Source organism: Anabas testudineus, chromosome 3 (genome assembly GCF_900324465.2).
Source record: "Anabas testudineus chromosome 3, fAnaTes1.2, whole genome shotgun sequence".
NCBI lineage: Eukaryota > Metazoa > Chordata > Actinopteri > Anabantiformes > Anabantidae > Anabas > Anabas testudineus.
In genome coordinates, this window is record NC_046612.1 from 5,570,760 (window position 1) to 5,591,062 (window position 20,303).

Here is a 20,303-nt window from a genome sequence, read left to right on the forward strand (position 1 = left end):
TGTACAAATATGAATATTATTCTACAACATGAGAGATCGAGGCTACTCTCAGCATCCTGTCTGCTTCACTTGGAGGAGCTCCTCTCTCCTTGTAGCCTGAGCTGCAGCCAGCAGAGGTCGTCCTGTGGACTGCTCAGCTTTGACTTTCTCCACATAATTAACAGCAGAGGCTAATTTGCTCAGTTTGACGAGGGAGGTGGAGGACCTGAAAATGTCCACCCACTAGCAGTCTACTCTATTCTCTTTGAATTGTTGACGGTATGGCCTCTATGGGCAAATCTAAACGTCTGTTATGCACATGGAGCAGATGTGAATGAGGCGGTTTAAAGCCAACAGCTAAATGTCAAAGCTTTGGAAAAGTGTGTGCGCCGCCCTGCGCCACACGGTGATGATGGGTGGACCGAGCGCAGCGGAGCGATAGGGCGCATTTCTTCTATTCCCCTGAACGCCGCTTCGTCCCTGCAGCCCTGGACACACGACGAGACCGCGGGGCCGCTGTGTTTCCCGTTCACACGCCAAGATTGATCCAATGTATTATTTACGACCGAAACTTCAGCAACTTGTCCACTGGATATGGCTCCCGGTTTGAGGAGTGGGCGGACAGGTCAACCCGAAGTGGTGGGAGCCGGCGGAGCGGACCCCGGTGGGTGCCCGGAGCAGAGGACGGATGCCGGAGGAGAGAGGAGGTGTCTGAGGACCGGATGGCGAGCCGGAGCAGCGGGGATGCATGCAAAGTGTCTGCTGTCTGTGGGAATGCTTTTACTTCTTGCCCGGTGCGCTTTGGCCGCAGAGGGTAAGCACAGCGCCGAGCTATGTGTCTCCAGAAAACACGCTGATTTGTCACATTAACCTCTCCATCCACATCTCCGACGGGCAAGTAGGATCAAAAGTGACGAATCACAACACACCGGGGGGAATGAGGGTCTTTGTCTCACACAGGCTGCGTTTTGTAATCCATACATTAACTGCTGGTGGCTGCATGATTCACAGGGTGAATGGATGGAGCTGTGCTCGACTGAAAATCATTTTTAGGAAAGAAAAAGCTCAACTATCTGTGGCCCATCTCCACAGGAATCACCTGTGAGCAGAAGGCTGCTTTGGCATTGACATTTTCTCGGCTTAAATGGCTATTATTCCGGATTAATTCCCTGCTGGACCGAGCAGGGTTTGCTTGTATGTGATGTAGCTTGAACCTGAATCCAGTCCACTCTGTGGCTTCACTGATCAGATTGCACTGCACATACCTTCAACCTCTGCTTCTCCACTGCAAACTGCACTCATTATGAGCTCTGTCAAGTTTGCCATGTCAACTTTGCCCTGCATTTGACGTTTTGTTTCGGTTGTATTGTCATGACAGAAGTTATTTAACATTATTATAGTCTGTAATGAGCTGTAGGGAGTTATTCTGGGAACGCATTGCAGTCACAGGACAGTCAGTGTTTCAGAGCATCTGGGTCAGCACTAATGACACACATACTGTGGCCCAGTGTAGGTCTGTTTGTCTCTGGCGGCATGCAAGGCAGCTGGGGTAAAGTTGGCCGACATAGCTGCCCTTCAACCATGAACGCTGGGACAAAAACGGATCTAACCCAGAACCCGTGTCTGCATGTGCGCTGGTCTGGTAGCATCACCCTTTCTCTCATAGGACAGCTTCCACAAGTTCAGTACAGGTGACTCTGGATCTCACTGTGTGAACTCAAATGCGAACAGAACAGAACGAGACGTTCTTTGCAAAGTGTCAAGCGTGTCTGTCTAACAGCTGCTTCTCCAGCCTGTAAACTGTGATGTAGTGGCTGTGGTCTCACCTCTTCTGATGCACTGCTACAGTAGCAGAGTCTCCTCCTCCTCCCTCCCACCTCCTCCTCCTTCTCATAGTCAGCACATCCATTCTTAAACACATGAGCCCAGCAGCAGCAGCACCTGAGCTATACAGTGCCTATTTGGTGACAGATGCCAGCACTTGTACCAACCAGTATTTTGTGACACTTCCAGAGCAGGTTTGCACAGAATTCATGTTGGATTCTGTCTTGTTCACTGGTTGAAAGAGTGTTTTCAACCGTCTGTGTCTTTAAGCATTTTTACAGGGTTGAAAAATAAAAGTACTCTCAGCTCAAGTACGTTTGTGATGCGATTTAGGACGTTAGTGGATTGGTTGACTTGTTAATCTAAGTGTGCTGCAAGCATATGGACGAACAATACACCTGAACACTGAGGTTGCTTCTGTTAGATTCACCAAAACAAGTATCGCCCCATTTAAAGAGACACCTGAGCTTATTAGCTTTAGAAATCAGGAGTGTCCGGCTGAACTCTGTCAGATCAATAGTTTGCCAAGTTAATGAGCACTTAGCAGAATGAAATACAAAATAAAATTCATCTTCAGGAGCATCAACATCACCAAAACATTGTTCTTCATGAAAACCTTTACTGTACATTCACTGTATCTAGTGTCTGCAGCAGTCGCCACAATCATGGCACTAACATGTAGCCAGAAGTGGCTCCTAGTCGTGGATTTGAAGGTAATAACTGAACTGGTTCGTTTTAACCCTCCTCTTTGCTGGGAGTCATGACTGATACCAACCTTACTGAGTGGATTAGATATTGGCCATGATGTGACAGTTCTCAGACAAATACATGTCATTGTTGGTGCCACTGTAAAAATTCAGTGTTTGCGTTCATTCAGTGATGGCGAGCCACTGAATCGGTTTTTAGTGCCACAGAAATCCCCAGCCTCATATGAACTTACATAAAAATGAATCGTATGCAGCGAGCTGCTGTATAAACAGAGGGATTGGATTGAAACTCAGAATTGGCAAATAGCCTGAGCTGAGGTATCGCAATCAGCAGTGGGAGAGAAAACACTGAATCCCAGTTGCATCATTGTGCATCTTTATTATTCAGTATCACGCTATTATAGATCAAACCTCACTTAGCCACACAGCTGAAGAATAAATATCACAAGGACCAGAAGATCTTCTATTGATATTGGCCCCACGTTTAAGGTTGTGTGGTTAAGAATCGGCACATTCATTAAAAACTGTATGGCATTGACCTTCAGTGTCAGGTCGCTCGTTAGCTCATTGCAAATAAATCTGAACTGATGTCCGATAATAACTGAAATGGCAAAGTAGAGTTTAGCGTCATCATTGCATCCTGGTCACTTAGGCATTTAGTTCCTATTCTTAGAGTTAGGCTGAGGTGCTGCGGAGTGCATTTTTTCAGGTTCCAGGTTTGCTGTGAGCTGGTAAATCTGGACTCACAGCTTCCGCGCTTAATGTGTGGAAACAGGACAACACGTGGTTTCTATGGGAACACCAATTTTTATCCAACACTAACATTTCCGTCAGCAGAGTAGAGGGCCGTGCCGGCTGCACTGTGGTGCGGGGATCCTGAGTAATTTGGCTGGAAAGACGAAGCTCTTTCACTGCAGTTAGATTGATCTTTAATTAACTCACTGTTTGGTTTGATGCTTTGTTATTAACACAGCTGGAAAAATGATATTGAGCAGCAGCAGCAGCAGCAGCAGCAGCTCGAGGACTCGGTGAAGAGCGAGCTAAGCGAATGCATCTTTGGTCCCTGCACAATCAAATGACTTTCTCCCCATTGCTGCTCTGTTTACGTCTACAACCCACACCCGCCCATTTCATACGAGCACTGACGACATGGTTTTGACAGGGGTTAACCTCACAGACCCCCTGCTGTGAGAGATGCTGTCCTTCAGCTATGGCCAGTCCTTACGTTCTGCCCTCTGAAACAGGACATGACAGTGTTTTGTGCTTGTATTAGTAAAACACTTTGGGTTAACATGAACCAAACGATCAGGAAGCTGCACATCACAACACTATCTGTGGTTTGCCTCTGTTTTGTAATGCTGCTACGGGCTTTATGTGGTCCTGTATCCTGCAGCTTTCTTTCCCTCTAAGTCTAAATTAGCCTTTTCAGTGCTGTCATGATGGTTAATGTTAAAACCTAAAACTTCTAGGAATTGTTTTTTTAAAAAACAGCAACCATGACTCACCCTTGGTCTGATGACCTGTCTGCATGAGCTGTGGGTTTTCAGGAGCACGTATTTCTTCGTGTTTCCCCTCATTGTAGTGATTTACTGTACTCCAGTTAATTATGTTGTGGCATGTAAGGAGGACTGAAGATGTATGTGTGTGTGTGTGTGTGTGTGTGTGTGTGTGTGTGCGCAGTCAAGATGGATGGATCCTCCTTAGACGAAGCTTCAGCTGTGTATGTGTGTTTCATTTGTTCTGCCCTCGTGATGCAAACATTTGTCTTCGGGATTTTAGAAAAATCATTGTTTATGTCCTGCTCACAGTTTTCCACCGGACTCCTTCTCATGTTATGCTGGTGTTTCCACAGAATTGTTTGAGTCCTAGTTCTAGAAATGAAAATGCTGAAATCTGCTTAATATCACTCTAGCAATCGTTGAGGAGAGTACAAGAACATTCATTGTTATCCACCCAGGCTATAATTTTCTCCTTGGGCTCATCTTACAGAAAGTCAAAAGGTCTGCAGTCTGTTCTCACTCACAGCTGTAAATGAAGCAGGCCGCACTTCTTCAACACATAGATGTAATGATAAGAAAGGCAAACAGGCTTCTAATTAGTATCATCGACCATCTGCCTCACATTATCCCTCATACACTTAACTGCATTCAGGGAATATTTGTGGGTTTTGCCTGCGTTTCCTTCCAGTATCTCTGCACCTTTGTGTATTTCTGTTCTTGCGTCTCTCCCTTGTATCTCTCAGTGTTTGGGCTGTTTGGTGCAGGCTGATGGCAGACGTATTCTTGGCGCTGCTGCTGCCTGAGAAAGGACAGTAGGCTGCCTGATTTATTGGAACACACTGTATAATACACCACATTACGTTGCACAAAGCTACTGTTGATCGTAGCACATCACAAAGGAGGATAGTCCAGAGTGTAGGTCATCTGTGTTTGGGAAGTGCTCAGAGTCCAGTAGTGTACAAAAGGTTTCCTGATTATTAATTAAATACTGTATATATAAAGTCAGATCCCAAACTGGACTGTATGAGCCATATGATGAGTGTGGAACATTGTGAGAACATACGTACATTAGCATGTGCATGTGTTTTCCTTGAATGGACCTGACACGTTGGCTACGTTTCCCTGTTACTGAGGTTTAACTGGATGATGCTGCAGCACCCAGAACATCGATATAAAAGAATTTATTGTGAGGATTGATTTTTCTTGTCCAGTCTTACCTGATTCTCTGGTGAGTTTAGTAATGTCCATTCTAAGATGATGTTATCTATGTCACTCTAACATAGCGTCAAAGCTACGAGGAGAGTCAGGGAGGGGTTTCCTCTGGGTACTCCCACAATTGATTGTTGACTATAAATGACTTGTAGGTGTGAGTCAGTCTGTCACTGAGCGTCGGGCTTGTGATACACTGGCGATAAGTCCAGTGTGGAGTGTAACCTGCCTCTGGCCCAGTGGGCTCCAGCCCCCTGCAACCCCTGCAGGGTAATGGTATAGATAATGGACAGATGTGTTCTGTTACAGTGGCTGTGTAGGGCCTTCAAAAGTGAACAGTGTTTTTAAAGTGCAGTATATAGGCTACAGTTCTCTGAGCGATTCCAGGTCAGCGCCTCTTTGGGCCCAGAGAGGAATGAACCAGTATTTAGGTTTGTAAATGACAGACGGTGAGAAAGAGGCTGATTGATCTCCTCACACCCCCTTTTTGTGGTGTCACTGTTAAAGTATCATGTTCACTTTTTGTCTACAAATGTTATAAATGGAAAATACTAAGTGTAATGCTAAGTGTAGCTGTAGGCTTTGCTTCTTCACACAGATGCCTCTCTGGACTGTGGCATTTCAGCTAATCCTTTAGAAGTGCTGGAGGAGGGAATGTGATCTCACTGAGACGTACAAACACATCCATTACACTGAGCCTTAAAAATCTTTAATGCTTAGCAGCGAATGTTAGCAACAATTTACAGGTTGCAGACACACAGGATGCACAAAACCTTTATTAGTATTTTGTCAGGACCATGAAAAATTCACTTTCGCTAGCAGATCTTTAGGTCAGGGAAAGTGCTGAACAGTGGGTTATGTGTCATGTTATGTTTAGAGTCGATTGATGCTTATTTATGGGGTGGGGTGTAATTCAGTGGATACAGTGGGTAATTAAGCTTCTTTTTGTACATTTGGGGTGGTTTAACCTAAAAATGATTTTCCTTTTTTTTTATTCCAGAGGTTTTCAAACTGTAAATGAGTCATAAATAGATATGATGCAAAAGGAACCAGTACATTGTTAACAATAAGTGTAGGCTACTTTACTTCTTTATCCTCAGCAACTGTTTGCTTGATCACCTGGACGCATTGAATAGCTGATAACATGAACTGTTAGAAGATTAGATGGTTATGTGTATATAAATGTGTGTATACAGAGTAGTCAGTGCGTCAGCAATGGTCCAAAATGATTTCAATTGTAAATGGCTAGTGGTCTGCAAGCAATATCTTTTCATGTAACACATAGTTGTTTGAGTCTGTGTTAAAATACAAGTGAATGGTACATTGTTGGTCCAGTGTGTGACCCTGTTTCTCATTGAGAGAGCTCTCATGACTCTCATGAACTACTATATTGTCATGTAAATGTGGGTATGGCATTCCTTTGTGTTCTTTAATTGGATTATATAGAAATTGAGGTTAGGCTGGGATAATTGTTTATGTATCAGCTTCCAAACTAATCACATCATGATCAGCAACATCAGTTCGTCAGTCTTAAATTTTGCTCACAGCCCAGTCTGGATTTGAACTGTGGTATAATGTGGCTCTGAAACATCAGCGTCCCGCTCGCGGTCTATAAAGGAGAATTTTGATTTTAAATCCCGGTGACATCACAGATTCAGGGTCTCGCGCTCTGATTTCTAGCTTTAGTGAAGCAGGTTGAGAGTGGAGGCAGTAGAGAGGTACTAGGAGCTCAGCGCATTAAAGGAAATGTTCCACTGTTTTAGAAGCCCTTCTTATTAATGAGTAATCAAGCTGTCTTGGGGCTTTAAAATGTTCTGACAGAATATAGAAGTGGTTTTAGTGCCTATACTCACTCTTATCACATTTGGATGTAATTCGAATGACTTGCACAAATTAAATTAAAGTATGTTGTGAGACTTACGGTGCTGAAATTCGAATGCATTCAACTATCCTCAAGTAAGAGGGAGATTTTCCTGCAGCCACACACGCAACATATTGAAATGCACTCACTTTTATAAATCTATAAATCTATACTGTGTGGCATTTGTTTGATTTATGGCCTTACTTTAGTGCACTAAAGTCACCCCTTAAGTCTTAAGTCTAAGATTCGCTCCCCATAGGCCACTTTATTACTGGGATAATCTGGGTGTGTAGTTCCACTGCCTCTGGAGAAATAACTCTATGCGTACCGTAAACACAAACACGCACAAACAAGCCCTTTACATACAGTATCTTCCTGTTCATATCCATATGAAAGTCAAAGCAAGCTTCCATTTATTCTTCATGGACATTATTTGTTTGTGTGTGATTTGTGCCACTCTCAGCACTTTGTAACTTGCTGCAGAGAAAGAACATTGTTGGAGTAAGTATTTTAGAAACTGAAATACAGTACAATACAATATCTAGACCCTTATAATTAACTTTCTACAATTAATATGCCTGTTTTTTTATTTACCAACCAACCAAACACTGCAAATGAACAGCTGAAGTGCACAACACAATATCAATGAAACGCAGATTAAGTTGTGTGTGTGTGCTTGTGACTCAGTGTTTTGTTGTTGCCTGTGGCACCAGGATGTGTTAGATGGCTAATGGATAAATGTAACTCATTGTATACATATATATTAATAATGATGCTGTCACCTAGGAGACAGGCCTCTTCTTGACAGTGGATGTCACTTTGAGAAATGCATGGCACCCTTTAGGTGGAGAAAACACTGTTGTAATAAGGATAGGCAAGTGCAAGTTCAAATCGGAAGAATGACAGAATATTCGATTCAAGGAGTAAGTCTGTAAGGAAAGAGAACAAAGGAGTCGAGCTTAGAGGTGATAGAAAGAGACAGACGTTCTCTGGAGTTAGAGGTACAGTAGATATGAACTGATGGAAGAAAACCTCGTATCTTTTACTTATTGATAAAAAATTGAGAAGAGTTCTGACCATGTGTCAAATACTAAAAAATCAAGGCAGGTTGCCTTGTTTCTTCTTTTTACTTTTATGAAGACTTATTATAACAGGATTAGAAGCAGGCATACGTACAATATGACGCACACAGTAAGATAAATCTGAGTAAGAACGGAAAATAACAACATGACAACATCAAATTTCCATTCCTGTGTCCCCAAAGAAACACTTGAGCAAAAGAACATTTTTACAGTTTTTATGCTCAATGCACCACTTTTAATATTTATTTCTTGATCTGTTGTGTTTCAGAAACACGTTTAAAAGAAATAAAGAGTACTGCTTCGTTATACAAAATGTTCCCAAAAAGGTGGCTGCCATGTGGATCTCCATCCTCTTAATAATACCTGTCTGGACACAGTGGGCTGCCGTCAGTGAATTTATGACCTCCAAACATCCAACTGAGGACTGTTAGAGTTTTGTAGTAAACTATGAATCGTCTGCCAAAGAAAAATAAGAATTAAATGATTTTCTCAAAGCAGATGGTCCCACTTGAACTCCGACACCTCCAACAGTTTGCATTATTTTTCCGCCCACATCTTGGATGGTGTCCAGTAGAATCAGGAACCTGTGAAAAAAAAATCCCTCTCTACTTTGAGCTGTTAATTCTCTTTTCAATAATTCTCCGAGCTCTGAGGAAAAATGAGTGAATAATATTCTGAAGCCACATGTCCCAGATCCATTATATCATTAGAGCTGTGTAGTTCCCCTTGACACCAGAGGGGCACAGACTGAGTGTACCTACAGATACTGCCTAAAGATACGTCTAAGAAGATTTACCTCTTTTTTTAATCTCATATAAATCCAAAGAGTGAATTTTCTCTTCTCAGCTCTGCTTTGGCTCAGTTTGATTTCGGGTCCCTGCTGATACCATCTCCTGAATGAAGATACTGTAGTGAAAGTGAAACCAATCTGGAGGATAAATCTGTGGTGCCCTACCAACGTTCCTCAGACTGAAGCAGCTACTTAAATGAGTAGTGAAATCATTCAACCTAAAAAGAAAGAAGTCCAGTGGCCGTGACTCAACTTTTAAATAACCTCTCCTGGATGACTGAGAATCTTCACTAATGCAACTTTACATGTAGAAACTCTTTAGCTCTCCTCTTCTCCCCTCAGCTGACACAGTACTTCAGACTTTATTGAGCTGTCTACCTTAATGTGCAGCACCTTATAGTAGTATAAGGTGCTGAAGTATCATACCAAGAACTGTTGACCAAGTGTTGCAGCATTTCATTCATCGTATAAGAAGCTGCCGATGTGAGCCGGCTCTTTTTGTGAAAAAAGCGAAGTCTTAATTAAAGACATTAGCCATAAAATTTTAATGCAAATTCTGACGGTAATGTGCACTGATTTTTCTGTTAGAGTAAACTCTTCTGTCTGGATGTTTTATTATCAGAAAGAAAATCAGTTTCCACCTTGCACTGAGCATTTGGTTCTTCATTCAATGTCAGGCCTTGCCTCTGGTGCTACTTTCTAACAAATCCTCCACCCCTCTGCCTAAATTCTTAATTCACTTACATAAGAAGCCTTTGAAAAGACAGGTTTTTACGGTTTTCAATTCTACATATGTTGCCTCTATTATTATGCTCTCTAAGAGCTCTTTGTTTTCTCTGCTCTTCTCATGATTGCTTTGCTTAATTAGCTGTTTGTTTGTTATTTTGACTCAGTTGAGAGACACGGTTACATAATTACTTCTAAATCATTTAATTGCATATGTTAGTTTTTAAAAATGATTTAATCAGCCAGTCTACAATTACATCTGCATTATAATGCAATAGTTAAGTAGCCTGAGAAGATTAAGTTAATTGATTAGATTTGTTCAAACTTTAGTATGGCCTTTACATTTATAAGATGTCAACAAACTCACAGTTTGCTACTCATCATGATGCTCTCGCGATGAAAGGTCCACCATCCTAGTGTGTTAATGAACAAAATGATCATGCATATAAGTATTTTAATCCTCATTCAAAATGTAATGGAAACAGCTCATGTGGCCATCATCGCAGTAGTAGCTGTAGTGTGACACATCCACTGGCTCTGTGGTGAATTGGGGATGTAGCTGAGGCCATTGTTTGAGATCTCATCCATCACGCTGCCTGCTGCAGTGGCTGGTGATCTCTGTGTTTACCTCAGCCGTGTGGCGTGGCCAAGGTTGAATGTCTGATTGCTGTGATGTGAAGCGTGGACGGTGCAAATGTTGGAGCTCAAAAATGTGTTGTTTGACCAGGTATTCACCCATGGTAAACTGCATGATACAGCCATGTGTTGAGTTTCATTCTCACCTGTGCACTGCTTCTGCAAGACTGGCTTTGTTGTTGTTGTCTGTATCTTCTAATGTGGCCAAAAAAAGGAGGTTCAGCATGAACTGTCATCTGGCGTTTCCTCAAGTGGAGCAGCTTGATTTTCAAAGTCCCTGAAATTTTTAAGTTCCATTTTAATATTTATTAGTGACTCATCAAAACATAAACAGTGGTCGTATTGTTGAGTAGCAGCTCCCAGTGTGAGCTGTGTGCATCTACAGAGATGCTTGAGATAAGGCTGCAACTTCTAATTGTTTTCACAATCTGCTTGTCCAAATTGTTTTCTTGGTTAATTCATCATTTGGGCAATACATTGTCACAAAACTGTGAAGTATACACATCATAATTTCCCAGAGTTGGTTTTGTCTGTACAAGAATGAATAGTCTCGACTATCTAGAATTATATGCTAGAAGTTTCTAATATTATGTTCATTTAGACCTGTTGATAGACTTAAGGAGCTGTCTAGAATGTGGAGTAGCTTAGTTTTCTATTTACTGTCCATTTATAACGTTACTGTTAAAAAGTATGTTAACCTTTTGGAATTTCATGGTTTTCTCCTTTAGTTTGTCCTAAAATGAGATCTGATCTTTTAAGTCAAGAGTATGAACAAATACAATGTGCCTAAAGTAATAACACTAAAGAATCTGATCTTTCATGTTTTTATTGGTCCGTCGGCAGCAATAACCTCAACCAAGTTCTTCCTGTAGCTGGATGAGATTAGCCCATTCCTCCTGCAGAATTGGGCATTTCTTAATTGAATGCTTAAAAAAAATGCTAAAAATATTCTTTTAAGTCATAAAAGTTCAAATACTATCCGCAGGTTTAATATTAACAAGTTACTCTGTGGCCTGCTGCTTGTAGTGACCATAGATTATAGAGCATTGTGATTGTATTACATACATTTTGACATTCTTGTGCTCAAGTGTGGATTTCAGAGGGGATCCTGGAAGCTTAACAGGCTTATCCCACCTTGTTATCCTTCATTGTCCTCTTCCCTCCATCCTCCTTATGCCTTGGCTAACCCCTGCTACACTGCAGCCAATAAATACGTCCAGAGTCAGTACGTCTTTTCAGTCTCATACAGTTTTCCATCTACAGATTATGACCCTTTGGAAGCTCATTAGACAATCAAGGACTCATCTGCCATATATTTGTTATCATCCCCTTGTATTTGTGCTTTTTCATATGAAACACTGAGTGAAGTTAAGTGTCTTGGCCTAATTATTCTGTATTAAACAACATGTAAAACTGAAAGCATTGTTTAGCTGAGATGCTCATCAGCTTTCAGAGTTTAAATGTCGTTCATGTGGCAGCATAAGTGGGCAAATTTTGCAATATGCCATCGTTACGTCACATAAGGTTGTGCGATTAATTATTGTCTTGTTTTACATCATCATGTTTGAAGTTTGACGTGCCAGGCATGAATTATAGTCTCTGTGACAGATGTAGTAAAAAGTAATAATTTGCTTTTGTGAAGGAGCAAGCCTGTATGAAAAACTTGGTCGTAAAATAATCTTGGGTTAATTAGTGTCACCTGTCACCTCACACTGACTGTACTTTTTGGTGTGGAGTTTATCTGTTCTCATGCTGTTTCTTGCAGGTTCTAATCACAGTCCAGTCCAGACATGCATTTTAGCTTCACTGATATTCTAAATCACATATAGATGTGAATGTGAGCCTTGTTTGTCTCTGTGTGGCTCTATGACTTGCAATATGCTCAGTAGTTTTCAGTTCTTCTCCTTCTTCATGTTCTACAAAGCAGCCATAAACTGTAGAGTGATGTCGAACAGGACCAACCGGTTGAATTTTAGACAGAAAGAATCAGAATTTAGCAAAAATGTGGTTTGAATTTAGCGTCTGATTATATAACCGACACTAACGCTCTACAACGGGTGTGACAGTAATATTCAGCTATTACAAAATGCCATGGGCTACACCTGTACGTACGCTGAGAATTTACATTTGTGCAGGAGTCGAGTACAAGACATATAAGACACAGAAGTACATTCAGCATCCTGCCACTTGGCAGGATGAGCTTTGACTTCCACAGGAGTGTCTCTAACGGTCCAATTAGAAAGCGAGAGGCAAAGACATGTGACTTCCCAAACAGTGACACTAGAGTCCTCTTATGGAGTCTGTTGTTTTTTAGGTGGCTGTGCTGAACTTCACTTTTTTCCTCTATAATTTATGTCTCACAGCTCCATAAATGTATCTTGTGATGGAAACAACTAGTTAAAGTTAGTTCAATTTTAATATCTACAGCAGGAAATTCTGCACAAGTATTAAGAACCAGACTGTATAACAGATAGACTTAAAAAAGATTAAAGTGAAAAAGATTTAATATTGAGTTTCAAATCCTTTGCTGGAATTAAAAGCATCAAGCATGTGACCCACTGACGTCACCAAACCTTTACATTCTTCCTTTGTGACGCTTTTCCAGGCTTTCACTGAAGCCTTTGGGTGGTTACTCCCTCCAGTTTCCTCTTTAGCAGGTAAAATTAATTATCTATAGAGTTTAAGTCTGGAGACTGACACTGACTCTAAAACACTATGTTTTTTTGGCTGTGTGCTTTGGGTCATTATCTTGCAGCATGATGATGACTTCCAGTCCGTTTGGTTGCTTCTTTCTTTAAATTAGCAGATAAAATGTTTCCGTAGACTTCTGAGTTCATTTGGCTGCTGCCATCATGTGTTACATCGTCAGTCAAGATTAATGAGCCTGTCCCAGAAGAAGCTGTGCAGCCCAAGCCATGACATTACCTCCACTGTGTTTCACAGATGAGCTTGTAAGTTTGGGGTCATGAGCAGATCCTGTCTCCAAACTTTAGTATTTCCATCACTATGGTAAAGGTTCAACTTTGTCTCATCTGTTCATGCAACTTTGTCCCAGAATTTTAAGGCTCATTTCTGTACTTTTTGGCAGATTCCAGCCCGGCCTTCATATTCTTCTTGCTAGTGACACGTTTTCTGGTGTCGTCTGTACTTTTGTTCATGAAGCCTTCTGTGAACATAAGATTGTCATACCTTCACTCCTACCCTCCAGAGGTTGTTGCCAATTTCTCTAACAGTTGTTTTAGCGTCTTTCTTTATAGCTCTCACAATGTTAATGTCCTCAACTACTGTTGTCTTCCTTGTTCTACCAGTGGTTTCTTTCTTCTTCAGGACCTTCCAAATGGTTGTACTGGTTATGGCCAGTGTTTGTGGAAAGGCTCTGATAGATTTTCCATCTTCTCTCAGCTTCACTCACGTTTTTCACTCATATACAGCTCTTTGGTTTTCATGTTGGTTACACCTCTTAACTATAAATGCAGTCTGAACAGACAAAACCCAAGTTGTGTATCAGATCCAGATGTAAACACCTGGACATACAAGCTGAAATATTGATCTCTCGTTTCATATTTATCTTTTAATTTAAAACGCAAATGGTTTTGTTTTTGTCTTCAGTAAAAATAAAGAAACTGTTCCAATACTTTTGGAGGGGATTGTACTGCCATCACCTTTTCATCCTGCTTTCAGTCTTGTCAGGCTCATCCTGCCCCGCAGATTAAACTTTTACATCTTTTCCTGAGTAATTATTTCCCGACTGAAGTGAAACTCTCTCAAATGACTCCTGATGGGTTTGGTTTGTTTACACTGGCCACTGATTATTTATTTCCATACTTTAATTATTTAGAAGCCGTTTTACTTCTAACACTATCAAACATTTTTTAGTGACGGCACAGATTTTTCTTTTCTTACAAATGTTGTTCAACCATTATTTAAATAAATCTGCCCTTTGTTGTATTCTTACACAGAACGTCCTGTCACTGAGGAGGAAGCCTTGTTAATGTTCACCTTGTGCTGATGCACCGTTATCAGATGTCCTGCCTTGACCCCCACCTGTCATTTCACACACACAGCCCACCATGTCAAATGGCTGCAGTAATCCCCTGGCCCATCACAGCCCCAGCATGCAGCTAAACTCCTACACTCGTCCCGTGCCTGCTCTGATATGTGCAGCCCCAGGAGACAGCTGTGAGCTCCAGTTTGATATAGTCCCTTCTCTATCTACCACACACACACAAACACACACAGACACACACACACTCTGTCTCTGCGTGCATGTGTATTGGGTTATATCATGACAAGCAGACATTTATTTATCTATACTGAATGAGTCTTGAGACAATCGGTTTGAAGGTGTGTTTATGAACATAACATACACAAACTCTTGATGAAATATACGTTGCCTAAGAAGATCGGGAATCTTAATTAATATAAAAGACCTAAATGCATTTGCACAATCTGAATAGAAAATCTGTTCTGACAGAATATATGTAAAGAAACATGAATGTATGATGCTTCCCTGGTAAGACATCATGTGTATTGTCCTACCTTTGCTTTCTCTCCATCTCTGCCACTCTCTGCTTTCAACCTTGGCAGAGTTCATAGGCCAGTGTTGCCTCTGGGCATGGTGCTGAAGTGAAAGATGACTTATTTTTGGCTGTTTTAATGGGACTGTGATTGCCTGCAGAACCCTACTGAGCTACCTGACTTCCAGTCATCCTGTCTGCCCCAGCACAGTCGATGTGGTCACTCATATCATCAAAAGAATATTTCACATTCACATATTCTTACATTTTTATATACCATCAATCTATAATGTTCACCACAAGCATTATGTCTTTGATCAAATGCACCCACGTTCCTTCAGTCTGGTCTGTCTACTTCTGTTCCACAAAGTACCTTTGTATATTTCAAATAGCTGAGGAGTTTTTTGTCACCAGCAGACTCTTGAAAGGTCTAAATCATTACTGTGCAGGTGTAAACAATAGAACTATTGTAGAAATCATGAAAAGCTTTATTGTTCTTGATTGCTCACTGTCACTGTGCTATGACTTAATTTAGAGCTGCTGTTTAGAAAAATATGTCATGAAATGATGCTGTGGGCTTCCCTTTTTTATTTAGTTATTTAAAATCTTTAAATAAAGTCAAGATATAGGTGAACCAGTAGAGGTGCAGTTGATTTTCTGCAAAAATGTGGTCTGATCTCCAAAAGTCACAAATATCAACACACACAATATGTCTAAGCTGTTAAAAAATTGTCTTTATTGGACATCTCATGGTGGAAAAAGTAAGTGAAACAACGGGTTGAACCACCATTTGCTGCAGTAACCTCAATCGGGTGTTTGCTGTAGCTGTGGATTAGATCTGCACAACATTAGGAGGATTTTTTTTTACCACTCATTCTCACAGAACTGCTTCAGCTTAATATGACGTCTGGTGTGAACGGCTCTCAAGGTCATTCCACAGCATCTCTATCGGTCTGAGGTCTGTGCTCTGAGCTTTGGCAAACACAACTGAAAACACTTTGTTAATGAACATAAGCACAGTAAACCAGCACAAATTCAGCCTTCTCCTCTGAGTAAAACTGCACCATATTTGATTTCACTCCTCTGCTGGTGATGCTGAGGTGCTGTGTATCTAATATTAATCCTAGATTGCCCTCGCAACTATTACACTCCAACAGGCCTGAATTTCTCTGTACACTTTTTCATCAAAGCTACAAATTAATGCAACATTTATTGTCTTTTCAGTCGCAGAGATGGTATTTAAATTGGTCCAAATAGTCTTATTTTATTTGTCTGACTCTTATTAAGTGTCCGACTTGAATAATTTACAGCATAGAAAAAAATCAAGACTGACTTAAAGGTCATTTGTAGCTTTACATCATCTATATTTATTTAGCCTATTCCAAGTATTTGCTGCTGATTTCATCATCACAAAGTGTGTCACCATCTTGCATTTATTTGAACTGATGATGATGATTTTAAACATACAGTACAATACCCATAAATGTCCCCATGTCTCAGCTCAGGATTACTTTTGGGGGCAATTAGAAGACACAATTGAACAAACGATGAATGCATAGGTCTAAGTGATATTTGAGATAAACAGTGGTTCATTCAGGAGCCTGATTCGTTTCTTATATAGACAGTCACAGCCTTGTGTTATTGCATAGTCGGGGACACATGGTTAGAAAATCAAAGGAGCATCAAATCAAAACATTTTCTGGAATAGTTTTATACAGCAAGGCTCTGTCTACATCCTATATTCACTGTTGTTGTCGTGCTTTTATTGCTGATTTATATTATGAGAACTCAGTTAATTTTGGCTGCTACTTGTCCATATTTGCCAGAAGGGTTTGAGCCAGCAGATATATGATCCCTCATGTGAGAGTGGAGGGGATGTGTCCCCTGTCACCTTCTAGAAAGCTTGCTAAAAGCCCTGAATAGTGGCTCTCTGGTGTGTTTCACCTAGACACTGCCTGCAGTGGAAAACATAGAGCCACTCGATAGAAACATTATCCAAATGTACTATATAGTGATTTAGCTACAGGAAGAGATTTAGATAGTACTACATACCTGTGATCATTTAGTTGAGAGACCTGTAGTACTGTAGTACTACTCGTTCAGTAACATTTTGCACCGTGCCTCATCTTCTTAAATCAGTGTAAGTCTAAATCTCCACAGTCTCGCAGCATATCATCATGTTGCTCAACCCCAATTGAGGCGAGCTCAAACACAGGAACAAGGACAGTGGAGAGAAGCCTCTGTAAATGATAATAGGAGTGGACAGAGTGCAGCAACATTAGCCATGACTGCAGCGTCCTCGGCTGCATCAGGACAGAAGTCAGTATGTCGACATGTCAGGCTGAAAAAGGCAACAAGCCTCAGCGTTAGTGGATAAGTTGACTTTTAACTGGAGCGGGAGACCAAAAAATAGGCAACAAGAGGGCGCTCAACTTCTCCTGAGTCGGTGCTCAGTGTCAGGCGGTGTTGGTGGGTTGCTGCATTCTGATGAAAATGTTCACAGCAAAAGTAAGTTTGGTTGTTACTCTTGTTGGAAGTGCCCCAATTATCCCCAATTTGCTTGTTTAGAAATATTTAAATGTGAGTATATGAATGCTTAAATCTATTGTCATAAATCAGCATAAGCTACTGGTGATAGTGTCTTAGTCCTTAACAGTGTTTGAAATATCTCAACAAATAAGCAGACGGACAGCCAACAACGATGAGGATCCAATTGTAACCTCTTTGTCAGAGGCACTAACTGAGTGAATGAATGAACATCTCTCTCAGTACCATGTGCACATCTTTGCGTGGCTGCACAGTTAGGTGTCCGCTGGGCTGTGTTCCAGGCAGCTGATGCGTGTCTCAGCCTGCTGTGCTGTTTGCACCCTCTGAAAAAAAAAAGTGTAGCACTGGTTGTGTGTGACATCCTCTAAACCACCCATACTGTCACTGCAGCCGGAGTTGGCATCACCACCAACCCTCATGCAACCCTGCACAGACATGATGCAAAAAGAGAGGTTCTATCCAATACGTGTTTCAAATCAGAAATTTCTCCTTCCAGACTTCCCTCCACCTCACTATTGAAGCTCTTATTTAGCATTTTAATACAACAACAACACCTCAAAGCGGTCGTATATTCCTCTGCCTGCCCATAAACGGTGAAAACAGAGGAGGCTCCTCCCTAGAAGCATTGGACCACTCTTCTCAAAGTTGCTCCCAGGGTTCCATCCACCACACAATTGCATTATACTCACTTGTTTACCATTTCCAGCACATAAGAGAACAAAAACAGCTCAAAGCAAAAGGAGAAGCAATGTATAATGTGAGTGGAGCAGCGGGAGCCCCGGCAGTGTCATGTCTGTGTCCTGGCAGCTAAAAGATAGTGCTGGCTGCAGAAGAGGGGAAAAATGAGTGTGGAAATGATGACTGTGACTTGTGTTTGCTGGTTGCAGTGGGTTTCAGGAGACATGTGTATCTCTCCTTTGACTATAGAGGTATCCCAAATGAATTGAAATGTCAAACTAAATGTGAAAGTGGTTTGTTTTTTTTGTATAACCAACAGTTTACAACTTAGAGAGGTTCAGTATTTCATATTCTAGATACAAACCTGATGGTGTGAAGAATCGTGAAGACTGGAAATGACCTGCAGACGCTATGCTTCCAAAATGGCCTCCAATCCATTTACTCATTCTTGTACCTCTATTTCACCTTCTTCAGTCCATTTTCTTCTCATCATCCTCTCCCTCATTCTCTCCCCTTGTAACTGCACATCTTGTCCTCACTCATCCATTGTTAAAATCCACCCATATGCTCATCTCTGTCGGAGCAGGTGGCGAACCACAGGTGGACTCCACACCTCCGCCTGGACTGGCCCCCGTCCCATGCACCCAAAATCATGTTTCTGCTGGGCGTGCTAAGCAGGGGAAGAGGGGGGATGCAGGAAGTTTGTTCAGTGGTTTGACCTCTCAGTGGCCTTGATGCAGGACACATCTCCTCGGTTATCTCATAGCTCTTTTATGAATACTTTCCCCTCCTTCCCACTCTTTGTTTTATATCACTTTAAGCTTCTAAGAGTGGATTAAAAAGTGCAGTATAGCAATTTCACTAATCACATATTTTAGCACATTAGTGATTTATTGAAGAAATGGAATAAAGAGGGATCATGAACAGAGCACAAAGGGGCTGTCTTTAAGAAATGTACGCTGGCCGTTCAGTAGTTTATCCCTCAGAAAACAAATTATACAGAGCATTAGTCCAATTCTCTGGGATATTGGTGACATTTAAGTTAACATTCAGAATTAGTGACCTGGAACTTTTACAGTTTACTTTTAATGTGCAGATAACTGGATGTTATGATGATTGCTTTACAGTGGCAGCTGCATGAGTACACCCCCCTTGGGCTAATCATCATGTGTAATCCGGAAAACACGGCTCTCACATTTCTGCAGGACAGCTCTGTTTATGTTCAATATGTTTTTTATTCAGTGAACTTCATCAGACAGATACAGACTAGAATGAGAAACAAATCACTTGTATGTGACTTTCCAGACTCCAAGTAAATGTTTCTTGTCAGGAGGTTTTTTCCTAAACTGAGTTTCCCTCCTGCTCATGTCTCTCTGACACTGAAAGAATTGTATGTGAGTGCTGACTGGTTGCACTTCAGCAGTGCAAGTGCACTGAGGGGGTGGGAGATGTGATAGGACTGCAAAGCTTTATAAATGGATAAAAGAGCCGCCATATGGATGTGTCGAGGGGGTGCTAAGAATAAAAGGAAAGCCCAGTACAGGAGGGGATGAGACAACTCCACGTTGACCGTCTTGGGGCATTAATCACCTCCAGAATATTTGTGGTAGCCACTCTAATGTAAGCCTCCATATTGCTATCTCTTTCTGCCTCTTACCGAGGCACAGTCTCGAACGTTGTAACACAGTTCCATTGTATGTTTTTAGAAGTCGCGTTATCTTTCCTATACTAGAGAGCATTGGTGCCGTCTCTGGAATAATTCTATTTGTTCCACTTGTCTCTTTTTCTCTCCTTTGGGAATGCCTAAATGTTTGCCCCTGGTGTACTGGCTGATAGTCTTAGAAAGAAAGCCCAAGGTGTGAGAAGTTGCTGTGAAATGTTTTCACCTTAGCACATTTGGTTTAAAATGATTACCAGATAAGAACAGATTTAAGTATCATACCTGAAAGTAGATTTATCATTTATTCTAACTCTGATGTCTTATCCATCGCCGTACATGGTTACACAGTTTGCTCTTCATAATGACTTCATCTGTCATGTTTAGACAAAGCAGTTGTTTGCTGACATGCAGGCTAAATGAATGCACACGCTGCTGCTCAGATAGTCTGATTTTTTATTTTGTTATTTTATAGAACAGATCATCACCACATCCCATAAGTAGTAAAAAGTGGCTTTTCATGTGTAGTTTGATCTTTGCTATATTTTGGTCAGTATTAAAGTTCCATCTCCCTTTTTGTTCTATCATCAG

General features: G+C 41.2%; 1 protein-coding gene across 1 annotated transcript in view; it reads left to right on the top strand.

Annotated features, from left to right (window-relative positions):
* The first annotated feature begins 573 nt into the window (after positions 1–573).
* Positions 574–20,303, top strand: part of kiaa1549lb (KIAA1549-like b) — a 49,401-nt gene continuing 29,671 nt past the window's right edge. Inside the window, 1 exon segment of the mRNA XM_026378753.1 lies at positions 574–793. Coding sequence (XP_026234538.1) covers positions 574–793 — 220 coding nt within the window.